Source organism: Melospiza georgiana, chromosome 13, assembly GCF_028018845.1.
Source record: "Melospiza georgiana isolate bMelGeo1 chromosome 13, bMelGeo1.pri, whole genome shotgun sequence".
Lineage (NCBI taxonomy): Eukaryota > Metazoa > Chordata > Aves > Passeriformes > Passerellidae > Melospiza > Melospiza georgiana.
In genome coordinates this window covers 8,213,732-8,228,446 of record NC_080442.1, presented here as the reverse complement: position 1 = coordinate 8,228,446, position 14,715 = coordinate 8,213,732, and the positions used below count along the sequence as shown (strand labels likewise).

Genomic DNA, 14,715 nt, shown 5'->3' with positions numbered 1-14,715 from the left:
AGCAGGAGCCGCTGTGTCCCGCTGTTCCCCTGCGGGCACGGATGCGCACCTGGCAGCTCCCCCGACGCACTGCATGTGTTGTTCCTGCGAGCGAGGCTGCTCCGGGAGCCTGAGTGGCTCTGCGAGCTGAGGGGCTGCTGCCGCGCAGGAGGGCTGTGCCTATTGCAGCGGGTGCTGCATTCGGGAGCGGCGGCAGCAGAAAACGGCAGCGGGGGAAGTTCCCGGCACATAAAGCCCCAGGATGATTACTGTTCTCTCGTGTTGATGTTGTTTTTGAACCGGAGTAGGACGCTGACTCCTGCTCTGCTATTACAGAGGAGAAACAAGCCTGAGCTGCAGAATGAATTAGTAGCTAACATCACGATTACTCTTAGCGGTTAGCACAAGTTGTAGGAGGGGGAAAAAATGGGAGAGGAAGAAAAAAAATCCCCATTTAATGCTGCCTAGGGAATACCGTGGAATTTAGAACAGATACCGTTGCAGACTAGCAGCATGCCTGACTGCACTTGACTTGAATCACTGGGAAGCAGCCTCATGTTGTATCATTTAAGGCTGAAGGAAGAACGGCAAAATAGTAATGGATTTGTGTACAGTGTTTCTGCATAAATGGAAAATAATATAAAGATGGTGGTATGTAATTTGTGTTTTATTTTTAAGAAGAATTTAATCCAGGTATGTATGCTCTTTGTATTTTTGTCTAGTCTGCATACAGTTTTCTGTTTCCTTTGTTTCCTTTGCTTATTTTCATTCTGAATGTACCTCCTGCTGTTCTTGCTAATGCAATGCATTGATTTGTAACTGATTTGCTTTCTAATGCTATAATGTTGATGAAACTGTCTGGGGTTCTGGAATTAACACTTCATTAAAAACTGGGGGAGGTTATTTTGTAAGGTTGGTAACTTCACAGTATAAGTTGAGTAAGACAGTATGGTGTTGGTCTTTTCAATGAGTTGGTGTGTTTAAATTGATATTAAAATATATAGAAAATAATTATATGAATGCACGGTGAAAATACAGTATGTTTTGCTTATTTATGTCAGTACCTTTCTCCTAATTTGTGACAGGATTAGCAATAAATTGAGCTTTACGGATGCTTATGTATTTCTGGGTCTTGATTAATCTCCAAGATGAACACCCTGCAGCTTTCTTTTGAAGAGGCAGCTTGCTTAGACTACGTGTTTGATTCTGTTCCACAGCTAAATCTATGTCTTAGAATGCCCTCTATTACGTACCTTCTCCAAGCCACAACCTAAAAACCACCATAACTATTTCATACATTTTTGTCCATCATTTTAACTTCAAGAAGATAACATTAGTATTTTCCTTCTGCAATTTCAGAGGCCAATAGTAGCTGAAACTAATTTCTTACTATGAGATTGATGGTTCATTTTGCTTTAAGAGCAAGAATTATGCAGATATAAAAATATGACTGCATTCTTTAGGTCTCACCTTTCTTCAGTCACCTGCCGACTTTGCACTTTCTTATTAATATATTCTTTCAGCTGACACATATTAACTGAAATAGAACACAAAGCTATGTGCTCTTAAACTAAGGACACTGATAGTTGTCTTATGTCTAGTAAAAATATATTAAAACACTTAATGCTTATTTGATTTTTCATTAGTCTTGAAATATCTTAAAACATTCTGTTGCATGTGTAATTTCAATGTAGCCCAGTTAGAAGTAAGATTTTTTTTTTTTTTAATAACATGATGAACCTAAAAGGTTTAATATTAGTTCTAGCATTATAATACTGTTGTTAACCCCTGGCTGGCAGGAGCTCTTATGCCTTAAAAACATTCATTGGTGTAACATCAATTGCTTTGATGTGAGAATAAACTGTCTGTAAAGTTGTAGCTATTTTTCACTGAGAGAGTGACACTATACTTGTTTCCTGTCGGTGATTATGTAAAATAGATGCCTTTCTTTAGCGTAATACACAACTATGATTTGGCAATTGAAAATGCACGGTTACTTGGCACATACAAATGTTCCAACAGTCAGTGCTTAATCATCTAAATCAACAAACATAGTGAGAAAAGCAGTGAGAGAATGCTGTTAAGTCTAAAAGCACTAAGATGAATGAAAAGTAGAATTTAAGGTTTAAAGCATGTTTAATTCATACAAATTCCTTTTGTAAGGGATATAATGTTAGGAATTATGAATATGAATTAAGATTAGCTGTCATCTCAAAGACAAAAGCTGTGATGTAAGATAAATGACAGTTCTTTAAGGTGAATATGCACAACTTGGAGAGTTGCATAAAGGTTTTCTGTCACTATACCATTTGCTTGCTCCTGCAGTGATGTCAGCACATTACCATAATGACTATATGTTGCTGTGAAAACACTTAGGAAATCTCAGGTGAAGTACTGGGATTCCAGAGTGTTATACAGTGGGAGAATACTCATAGCTCAGAACATCTCCCAATTCACTAAAGCATCAATGAGGACTGAAAGTTCCTAATTTTCATTTAACTTTAGTGTTGTGAAAATCCAGGAAGAATGTAGTATAATAGCTTCTGCCTTGTGAGACCATTACAGCTCTGAAGCCTAAAAATTCTTTGGCACCTAAGAAGGCTGTTACATTGGTTTTGTTTTTCTCATTTTGTCGTTCACTTAGGTTGGTAGCAGAGGTTCTTGCTTTCAGGTACAAATCTGAGTATCACACTTGTCAGTATATTGAAGCAAAGAGAGCAGAGGGGTTTTTTAATACAGTTTTTACATCAAATTTAGAAACGTGTTTATTGTCTACCATCCTTATCAGTGAATGTTGTTTCAGGTCTTAAGCATGGTTTCTATCTGTGTCTGCCTACTCATCCTAGTGTATGTTGTTGTAAACAGTACTTGTAGTCATTTGTGCTTGTGATATTTTTCAAATCAAATATCAGAGACAATGACTACCATTTTTCAAATGAAAGACCACTTCATCAAAAACTTTGTTTTGGTAACTTTTTATTTGAAAAGTTTGATGTAACTATTCGTTTACTAGATTTTAGAAATGTGTAAAATCTCTGTGTGCAGAGGAATGGAATCCAGAGGGCTTACTTTGCCCATATAAAGTTGGTCTCGTACTTGTAAGTAGTTAAAAAAAATTTCCCCAAACCCTAAAGAAAGAAAAACATCAAAGCTGTAGAGTGATGTTGTGCACATGTGGTCACTTAGTTAATGGTAAACTGTCCAACAGAAATCTAATTCGGGGCAGTGAATTAGATTCCAAGGCTCAGGCAAGTACAGTTGGAGGATTAAAATTCTTACCTGAAAGAAAATGGGATGGGGGTTTTTATTTGTTTGATTTTTTAAATTATCTTTTCTGATGGAATTACTGTCCTGAAAAGTTGCTGAAATTTTTGAAATGTTAGTATTAGAAGAAACTTTGAGTACACTAAGTATACTGTAAATACAGTCTCTGCATATATGCTATGCTTCAGTGTAAATTAAATCAAAATTAAACCTTGGGTTCCGAGGATGTAGTGTTTAAAACACAGCAAAACTAGTGACAGAACTGAGATTAAGTCAAAATTTATGTTGATACTTCCTGGTTTTTAATAGGCACTAAACAGGTTCTGATTATTATATAGTAGCTCTTTTATTTATGGTAATCTGACATAATAGCAAGCTGTTAATATTCTAACAAAGCTATTATGTCTGGTACTGACTTAGTTACACAGTAATCTCCATATAGTCAGCAAATAACTTTTCCCTCCCCATGTTTTCCATTCCTTTAGTAGTCTGTATTTAAATAAAAATGAACTATTTGGTCAAATTGTCTCAATCTTAGCAGGTTTTGAACTGAATATTGACTAAAATCAAGTTTTTGAATGGGACAGCATATATCATGTATACAGCTGTAGGAGGGGAAAAAGGTCATTATTACTGCCTGGTTGTACACGACAGTGTAATTTTTTTTTTTTTTTTTTTTTTTTTTTTTTTTTTTTTTTTTTTTTAGTTGAGAAGGTCAAGGAAACAACTAGAAAGATTCAAGAGAAAGAAGTCAGTACATTTAGTCAAATAATATTGAAGCTGTTACCCAAATCATCTGCAGTCACTTATTCTTGTGTGCACATTCAACTGGCCTACATTATCTGTGGGCTCTCCAGATGGGCCACAATTTACCTTTAGAATCTGTTCTATAGCTTTTTACATCTCAGTATTAATCTACTATATTTGGCACATCTCTCCCTGTTTTTAGTCTTGTTAAGGCCATTGACCTTTATGTACAGTTGCTTCAATTGCAAGTCTTCATGTTTGTAATGTAAATACCACACTATAGATTTGTTTCTAAAGAAATAGAATTCTAAATGCTTTCAACAATCTTATAACAAATTACTGAATTGCAATAGCCTCATTTGCCTTAACAAAACTTTGTAGAGAAAACTGCAAATATTACAAATATGAAGATGTAGAGAATAGTGTAACTAAAAATGTAATTCTGCAAGTTATTACAAAATAGTGGAGTTTTCTTCAATTTGTCTGTCTTCAACAGTAATTGCAAAACAACCATTTTTTTTACTGAACAAAAAAAAAAAATCCTCTCTTTTTCCATAATGGTCATAGTCGTAGGGAAGTAGTGAAGATGACTTTTCTCTCCAGAAAAATTACTCATCCAAACTTGCTAGGAATTTACGTTTACTTCTTAGCTAATCTGAAGACAATGTTCTTCTATACATTACAAAGTAGTTTAATTGCAGCTGGTTAACTACTGAGTTAATTCACTAATGCAATAAGTTCTCTATATGATTTCTAGGTAGATGTTCTAAATCACAATGAGCCAGTCAGGTTTAAGCATGTGCTGTTTCCATCCTTTTTCCTTAAACTCTAAGTTTTATGCTGACAGAAGAGATACATAATGGACATGAATGACCAGTCTTGCAGTATGACTGTTAAATTTTTAGATTGGAAGAAACTGTAGGATGCCCCATGTGCAGCCTCCTCAGGACAGCAGTAGGCCTTGTGGGTTGAAAAATAAGCAGATTGTAGGCCCTTCAGACTGGGGTTTGAATCAGCAATTTGGTGCTTAGTTTTACTTTTTACATTCTCATAAATATAGAAGGCAACACATTCGGAGGGTGGTGAGATATGCATAAATAGCAGGATCCATAAAGAGATATTATCAGGTAAATAAGCAGATATAGTAAACTTTGCAAGTAATTTTGAAGAACAATAAGAACAGCTTCCTAACCTAAGGGTGAGAGTGCTGATAGCACTCCATGCTCTTGTGTGAATGTTGGAGGGACTGGAGGGATAGGCAAAAGTCTGCTGCTGTGAAAACCTGAGGAATTCTTGGAACAAAGAGTAATTACCCAAAAGAGAAAGCAGGTCTCTTCATTGCTCTTGGCCCTGCCTCTGCCAGGGTCTTTGGGCAGGTCATTCATATAGCATATGCAGTGTTAAGAAAAATGTCATTTTACCTTGAGACTCACAAATTACACAGATTAAAAATGTCAGTAGTTAAGACTACAAGGAGAATTTAGGAAGAATATAGAGGAGCAGATAAGTGCTCTAAATTAAGTTCTTCTGAATTAGGTCATTTGAGATGATTGTCAGTATAGTGCTCCTGTTATAATAAATTAATGAAGCAATGTGAAGTGTACGCTGTAATGCTTGTCAAAAGGAAGGGAGCATAGGTTTCACCCAGCAGACCTGAGCTGAGGGCAAGTACACTTATATCAAGATAACCTTATCCCCAGGCAAGCATAAGACTAGAAAAAGACCATAATTAATAAATCTGTATATCTGAATTCTGTTATTGTTTCCTTATGTACCTGATGGTTAGAGAACCTCTCTTAGCCTCAGTTTCTGCAGATGCAGGGTACACACTACACTTTTTTTTTTTGTTATGTTTAATTAATTTCTGGGGAGTATTTTGCCTGTCCCAAAAATATATTTTTGTCTATAGATTCTATTTTGGCACAAATACAGGTTGGTATTGCTCCAGATAAAGACTTCTTGGTTTTGTTTTGGTTCCCCCTACCATCTTGGTGTTGTGAACATGAACTGTCATAGGGTATTTTTGCAGAGAGAAAATGCACTTCAGTCTCCTCTTCCTGCCTGCTCCCTTTCAATACACACAGACCCCTTGTAGTTGATTAATAGTGTGGAGGTTAAGCAAGGCTATGGTGCTGCATGGCTTTTGCTTTATAAGAGGACAGTCTGTATCCATAAAGCTACCTTTTACTGGAGAGAGGTGCTGCTCTGCAGCTTCATTTACTAGGGTCTGAACAGAAGCTGAACAGCGATCTAGCTATTCTATTTAAATACAGAAATTACATTTTTAAGATGATTCAGTTGTCTTTTTTTTTTTTTTAATAAAGGGCTGGATTTGTTAATAGAATTTTTTGAAAGGGGGGTCTGGTGTTCAGATATGTAACTAAAACACTCTGTTTGCATTATTTAAAAAGCTATCATTTTTAACTCTGCCCACTCCTCCCCCCTTCTACCTGACACATTAGTTTTAGACTTGGAATAAGATTCTTTATAAATGATGCTTCCAACTGATATTTTTATTTTGACAATGCTTTGTTATCAACAAATTCAGTTGAATATGCTTGAAGCCAGTCTACATTATCTGTTCACCATCAAGTTGATTGACAAAGCTATTTTCAGATTTGTATTGGTCACAAGTCGATGGACGTGTCAGTTTGTCCTTTCTTTATAGAAGAACCCCATTAAGAATTAATTTTAGTTCTAGTCTCCCAATCCATAACACTTTCCAGTTTCCTGCTCTGTTACCATCTAGCATGAAGTCCATAACTCACTGCTGTAACATTTCAACATGAATCCTTATGCTTAGAATGGTTTAACCCAGTAATGTTGAATTTCATCATAAAAACTGTTTTCATTCAATAAACAAGCAAAGTGACAATTTTAAAAGTTAGGTCATAATGGTTTATTGGGAGACCTGGATAAAACAAGAAAGTCTCCAAATGACAACTTGCAGCTCATTCAAATTATTGACTTAGTTCTATGTGCTTCTTGAGAGACTTTCTTATCTTATGGAGTTTTTAATTTTCATTGGTTTTAAATGTTAAGAACAACCTGTGCAAATCTTTACAGAAAGAAATGGATGAGACCTGTAATGACTCAAACTTGATTCCATGTGTAGATATACTATTGTAGAAAAAGAGTTTTTGACAGAGCAATGGTAGGCTGTAAACTGATTAACAGATCATATGACTAATACAGCTGAGATGGAATAGAACTCGCATGAGAGAACATAAATCTGCTCCATTTAGCAGATCTCCCTGTGTTTGTAACAGTACAGCTTTTAATTCAGTATGGCATTGTCAGAAACTGGGTTTAAATAAATTCAGTTCTGAATGTTCAGCTATTTGTAATACTTTCACTCTGATAAAATCATTGGTTAGACACTGCATAAAACACACACACACACACATATATATATGTATATGGCTTGCTGTGAAATCAAGATCCTTCTACAGAGAAGCATTAAACCTTACTGAAAGTGAATGGAAATGTTCCAGATTCCAGTGATAACTTCATTATTTCTTGATGCTTTTTAGACTGAGACAGGAAACAAGCCTTCTGGCTTGTTTATACATTCTTGATTTGAAGTCATTTGAAGAATGTCCAAGTCATGTAAGTGAAGTTTATATAAGAAGGCACTTAAAAATCTGTGGCTATGTGGACAAAGGAGGTAGGCAATCACACTTCAAATCTTGTTCAATAAATGGTTACAAGCATTCAGTGTAAGAGCTGAATGGTTAACAAGTGTTTTTACATCCAGAAACATGCCTTTGACGTTGAAAAGTGTCCCAAGATGGTTCCTTTCTCTACTAATAATATGTGAAAACAAGGCAGCCTTGGCTCTAGTGAAAACTTCTCGATATTCTGAGAGATGTCATTTGCATTCCTTGAAAATTGCATGCAATCTCATTGACCATTCTTTTGCTTCCAAATATTGCTTGCTCTTAATTCACTCTTGATGCTTTAGGCATAAGTCTCTAAGAAAAAGTGGCAAGGACTATGCTGAAGCATCTGTGCTAAAAATGTGATTCATGTCCCACAGATATTTCATCTTTTTGTTAAATAATAAATAGCCACTTTGGGAAGAGTGAAGAATGTTTTCTATTCTTCGGCTCACTCTGCATCCCAGTTTTGTTATAACTGGAAAGGAAATGAGTCTGTTTGCATTCTCTATTCCAGGATTCCAGAAGCCAACCAGGCTTTTATTGGCTTTGCCTGTGCTCTGTGCAGCACAGTGCATTTTGCTGCTGCAGTATTTATCAGGCGTTAGTGTTTATTATTTACCATTACATATGTGTGTATATGTAATGAATAAATATATAGAGTATAATAGTAAGGTCAATGAAGACAAGTTATGCAATGCAAAGATCCTTTCTTGAGGTATGTCAGTGGACCATGATGTTTTATAGAGTGCCAGGATGTTTGCAGACAAGGACAGTTCATATTCTTAACTCCTCTTAAGACATGACACAGCAATTTTAACCATTTATATACCTTTTATCTAAACAGACTTCTTATTCTGCCAAAGAATTTTTAGCTGCTTTAGATACTAAAATGGCCATTTTCAGAACTTCTTCTTTGATGGGTTTTTCAGAGCTTCTTTTTATTCCACAGCTTTGAAACTGGGAGGTGAATGGTATGCTGTACAGAAGAATACATTGACATGTTTAAAATGTACTGACTACGTTTCTATAGAATGCAAGCTTTTGTAGTATGGAATAGAAACTTCCAGATACCTCATGGAAGCTTTTTAGACTTCTTTAAGAGCAAATAGCTTTCCTGTTGTAATGGCACCTGTTTATGTCCTGCAACTTGTAAACTATGTTTTGTGTAGGTTTGCAGTGGGGTGAGTGGGGGTGATTTCTTTTAGCAGAAAAATATTAAATTTAATAACCTGGATGAGAATTTCCATTAGTTGTCATTATTTTCTGTTACGCTCAAAGTATTATATTTTACTTCTTAAAGAAGAGATATCAAGAAGATAAGCCCACTTTTGAGTCCTGGCTTATCATAGCATATTAAAGTCTGGTATCAAAGCAACTATTTCACAAACTATAGTCATGTACATAATTCAACCTCAAGACAGAACAGCACTTCATATATAGAATACTCACTTGTGCCTGAACCCTACCTTGTACCAAAAGGTGAAGCAAGAGAAAACTTTCTACTTTTGTTTTATTAACTAGTAACCATTTATTACCCTGTCAGTTTTTTTGATCACTGCCGTGTATCGTATGGATCTAAATTGAAATGTCAGTACTCTGAAAGAAGGCAGAGAGCATTTTAAACTGAATATCTCTGTTAAAGTCAGAGAATTAAACTGGATGAAGAAGCCTGGAAATAAGTATAGCTTATTAATTGTTGTTAACAATATTGCCTGTTTTCAGCTTCAATTATTCATGAAAAAATCTATTCAGACAATTATGGGGAATCATCTGTGTTTTCATTGTAACCTAGTTAAAACATCATCAGTATTATTGAATGATAAGTTAACTTGACAGCCATTGTAATGCCATTCCCTCCTTTTTAGACACTTCAAGAAGCCGTGTGCAACACAGTGAGATTTTTCAAGACATACAAAACCTCTTCAGGATTTTATTTCCAACAAGCAGATGTGTGATTCTTTTTTTAATTTTTCTGTCACATTCTTCCAGAGCATCAGTAGTTTTTATGGCTATAGTGTCCATTGAAACATTTGCCAATGATCCTCTTGGAGATACAAATACTTCTCTGGATCAAAAAATGCATTTTATGGAAACAGCTTAATGTAAATTGCGCTCCATGGTTTCTGCTCTGTTCAAGGGCCTGATCTCATCTTATATATATAAGATTTGCAAAGGAATGTTTACAAAGAAATCGGGAAATAGTACAAAAAGGAAAGAGAGTTGTCAGAGCAAAAAGGAACAAGACTTAAGTCAGATTGGACAAACAAAAAATCCAAAATTTTCCAATACTTTAAAAAGCACCGTTAAAAAGATTGCCAAGTGCCCATCTGCCCGCAACTTATCAACTGAAGAAGAGGAAAGCAACAGAGAATTTTCACTTTCTCCAACATTCAGTTACAGAGTTGCTATTGCCAATGGACTGCAAAGGCATATTTTTGTAGCAAACACTAATAATGAAGATATAGTTCAAGACCTGTCTTCAAATGATAGCTCTTGTTCTGAGTCATTAAGTGAAATAAAATCCAATAGCAAGAAAAGTGAATATTTATCCCACACAATGCCTGTGCGACGCAACAGGAAAAGCTTGAGCAGCCTTGCAGCCTCTGATGGAAGTTCGGATGGAGAGCGCACTTTACACACACTGAAGCTGGGAGCCTTACGAAAACTAAGGAAATGGAAGAAGAGCCAAGAATGTGTCTCATCAGACTCAGAGCTAAGTTCCTGGAGGAAAACATGGGGGTTAAGAAGTAAATCTCTGGACAGAACTGGCCGTCACCAGAAATCAAACACTCTTGAACCTGGCTTTAGTTCAACAGGTTGTATTAGCCAAACCCACGATGTTATGGAAATGATCTTTAAAGAGCTTCAGGGAATAAGTCAAATTGAAACAGAACTCTCTGAATTAAGAGGGCATGTTAATGCTCTGAAACAATCAATTGATGAAATTTCTAGTAGTGTAGAAGTTGTGCAAAATGAAATTGAACAATTGCGAACTGGATTTGTACAGTCCAGAAGAGAAACTCGGGACATACATGACTACATTAAGCAGATAGGCCACCCAGGAAACAAAGCAAGTCTTAGGTTTCTAAATGTGCCTGAAGAGCGGCTTGAAAAAGCTGAAAGCATAGTTTACAAAATATTAATAGAAAAAATGGGATTCTCAGAGGCACAAAGCACCATTAAAATTGAGTTTGCCCAAAGGCTTGGGCAGCAAAGAGACTGTCCAAATGCAAAGCCAAGACCCATTCTTGTTTACTTTGAGTCATCGCAACAGAGAGATTTGATTTTGAAAAAGTCTTATAAACTTAAGGGAACTGGCATTGGAATTTCTACAGATATATTTTCCCATGAAATAAAAGATAAGAAAGAAAGAGGACTTCCTTCCTCTCAGACATATGAAAGCATGGATATGAAACATTTAACTGTGGAGACAAAATCTAAAATGCATGACTGGGAGTCACCTGACAGTGATAAAGACTTGGAATCAGATATAAATAAGAACAGTTATGCAAAAATATCTAAATCAGCAATTCACATAAAAACAAGCACTACAAAGGGGACTACAGAGTCCCCAAACACTAAAGACCTTGACAGAACTGCTGACAATAGCACCTTTTCACACAGAAGTTATGACAATCAGTCACCAGAATTTGACACTGTGGAAAAACAATCAAAGGCCTATTATTCAGATGTGACTCCTTTATGGCATTTACAGAATGACTTTGCAACACCAAAGCTTAGCCGTTCAGAATCAGATTTCTCAAAATTGTGTCAGTCTTACTCTGAGGATTTTTCAGAAAATCAGTATTTTAGCAGAACAAATGGCAGTTCATTGTTGTCTTCCTCTGATCGAGAACTTTGGCAGCGAAGGCAAGATGATTCTCTGAACTGGTATGGCAGTTCCCAGGAACAGACTTTTGCCCAAGACATGCAGCAGTATCCAGAGCAAAATGAAACAGGGAACATAGAAACTGTTGATAGTGGAGTAAGCAATGGAATAATCCATGTATCTGGAGATATAAACCATTATGATGATAGTCAGCTTTCTTTACAGGACGATCTTTCCCCATGGCAAAACTGGAATCAGTTGGAACAAGGGGCAGATTTGGGCCTAGACTCATCCACGCAGGAGGTTTTTGTGTATGATATGAGCAGCCCTTCAGACCAACAGACAGATTTTGGAAAGGGCCAAGGTTCTGACCTCCAGTATGATACCGAAAGCTATGATTTCACTCTGGATGGTACTTCTCCATCTTGTCCGGGCCTTGACAGCGAAACACAGAGTCAGTGGACTGGTCAATACGATGATTATCAGGAAACAAATTCTATCTCCTCTTATCAGAATCAAAACAAATTGCCTATGATGTACCGAAGTCAAAGTGAACTACCAAGTGACGACTCAGAGGAAACTGCCCCTAAATCATGGCACAGCCGATTAAGCATAGATCTTTCTGATAAGACTTTCAGCTTTCCTAAATTTGGATCTACGCTTCAGCGTGCTAAGTCAGCTTTAGAAGTAGTCTGGAATAAAAGTACACAAAGCTTAAGTGGGTATGAAGACAGTGGATCATCTTTTATGGGAAGGTTTAGAACACTGTCTCAGTCTACTGCAAATGAATCAAGTACAACACTCGATTCTGATGTTTATGCTGAGCCTTATTGCTACAAAGCAGAGTATGAGGAAGAATTGATTGAACCATCTGGTGAGAATGAAACGGACTATGTAGAAGTAATGGAACAAGTCCTTGCTAAACTAGAAAATAGAACTAATAGTAGTGAAACTAGTGAGCAGGTCCAAGAGTATGAACTGGACCAGTCTTTGTATGAAACTCCATATGCAATGCTACCAGAGGAACAATATGACACACAGTTTGACAGTGTGATCAGTGAAGAGATATTAGAAGTTGAAAGTGATGTGGTTCCTGAAGTAGAAATAAGGGAGGATGAAAATCAGAATGTCCCAGAGGTGATTACTGAAGTCACTGAAATTCCAAAGAAAAAAAGAATACGACCATCATTTAAAGAAGCTGCTTTAAAAGCATATAAGAAACAAATGAATGATTTGGAGGAGAAGATCCTTGCTGGAGGTAACAGTGTTTTAATACTGTCTTTTAAGTAAAACATTGTTCTCATTAGAATTGGACGTTGATTTTTGTATGATACCTTTTCATGCTCCCATTGAATTCAGCAGAAAAAAATCTGCTTATGTCTGGTTTTGTTTAGAGGGTAAAATAGTTCCATAGAAATCAAAAGATTAAATTTCTAACGTCTTTCTGAATATGTTTAGTCAGACATGCTTGTAAGTAACTATATTTCTTTGAATTTCAGTAACTTTAAAATTAACTTCACAAGGTTTAAGTCTTAAAAAGAACTAAATAGTACACTGTTCTTGGTTTCCTCATAGTTTTATAAATGTGTTTATAGGAGTAATACAGAGTGTTCAGATGCTACACTCTTGCTTTCTTCTCTAGTTTTCAAGGCATCGTTGGTTCTGTATTCATCCTGATGGGCAGTGTTCTCTATCCAATATGCAACCCATAACTGGTTACATACTTACAAGAGTAAAAGTTTAAACTGATTCTATGTCTGTTCTTACTTTGATTCTGTCCTTATTTGTACTCCCAACAAGCTCTCAAGAGTAGTCAGTCCCCAAAATGAGGTGAGAAGAGTGTGGAAGAAAGACAAGAGTGTAAATAGTAGCATCCGTGTATGAAGAAGTTACTTTAGGAAGGAACTAAATTCACAGGAGGGTTTCACACTGATTTTTTCATTATTTCTATCTTCCATAGTATCAGACTTCAAAGCAGACAGTAATATATATTACTTTAATAATATACAAAGTAATTACTTATAATAGACAAAGTAATATACTAATAATATACAAATATGGTGATATTCAATGTAAACATTGACTGTAACTCTAATAACATTTCAGTATAATATTGCATGTGCATTTAATTGGGAGCATCATAATGACTGTAGCTAGCCAGATGGTAATTGTCACCTTGACTGAATCTTTCCTTTATCTGCCTGGGAAAAAGATGAAAAACTGTGCCTTTAGCCAAAGATTGTATTTAGTAGTAATGAGCTTGAGCTACTATGGTGTTTCTTTTTGTACATGAACTACTTTTACAATAAATCTGTAGTCAACTTGGAAGTCAATTACAAATGCATATAAATTTTGATAGTAGTAGAGTTTACTTTAAAGTCTATTTTACATTTAAATAACGACACTCAATTGTATACTTGTGTTTTGCAGCTGTTTTTCTACAGTACTCTGTTAGATACGAGGTGGTGTGTATATGAATGAACAGCTATCAATAACTAGGATTTTCATTACTTTTTCTTGATTTTGTAAGGCAGGGAGAAGGGAACAACATTCATTTTACCTAGTCACAGTACTATAGGAATATAATGGTCTCAGGACTTAATTACAGAAACCACACAAGGAAGACCCCAAATTCTGACACTCAAATTGGTTCTACTATTTAAAGTCTGTGTGTTTGTGTGTATTGGTAGATAATAGTTGTTAAAAAATGAGAAGTAACTTTGATACATCCCATGCTATCCTTTCTAGGAATTAAATGTATGTTCCTCTTTTAACCCAGCAAAACGCCTTCAATTTCTGTTTATTACTTGAATGGCACAGTCTAGGAAAAGACATTTTATAAATCAGTTCTTAAAGGACTTCTTCAAAACTCCCAAAGCATATTTTTTAACTCCTCATTTTTGACAACCTGCCTTGTCTTCTTTATGTATGTAATTAGGCATGTCCAGAGAATACTTAGTTTGTCATTTAAGCAAATAGTTGTTTGAGGTATTCAATCTTCATTTTAATATTTGCTGGAGCAATAACAACTTTTTTTAAAAGTGACTAATAGCTGTTCTAGGGTTTACATTACTTTTACTTGGGTCTTATTACTCTCTTACCCCTGTAACTGATTCACAGTCAGCTTCAGATTTCTTACTTTTAGATGGAAAAGCACTAGAAAGAGGAAAAATTCCTTGAATTAATCTTCATTATATAACCAAACACAATCTATTCTTCAATGAATTGTTTCAT

At 35.8% G+C, this 14,715-nt stretch overlaps 1 protein-coding gene across 1 annotated transcript in view; it reads left to right on the top strand.

Moving 5' to 3' along the window:
- Window positions 1-217: 217 nt before the first annotated feature.
- Window positions 218-14,715, top strand: part of UNC13C (unc-13 homolog C) — a 130,800-nt gene continuing 116,302 nt past the window's right edge. The window contains exons 1-2 of the mRNA XM_058033609.1: window positions 218-672; window positions 9,518-12,739. Coding sequence (XP_057889592.1) covers window positions 9,769-12,739 — 2,971 coding nt within the window. The 5' untranslated portion in view covers window positions 218-672; window positions 9,518-9,768. The remainder of the gene's footprint in view (window positions 673-9,517; window positions 12,740-14,715) is intronic.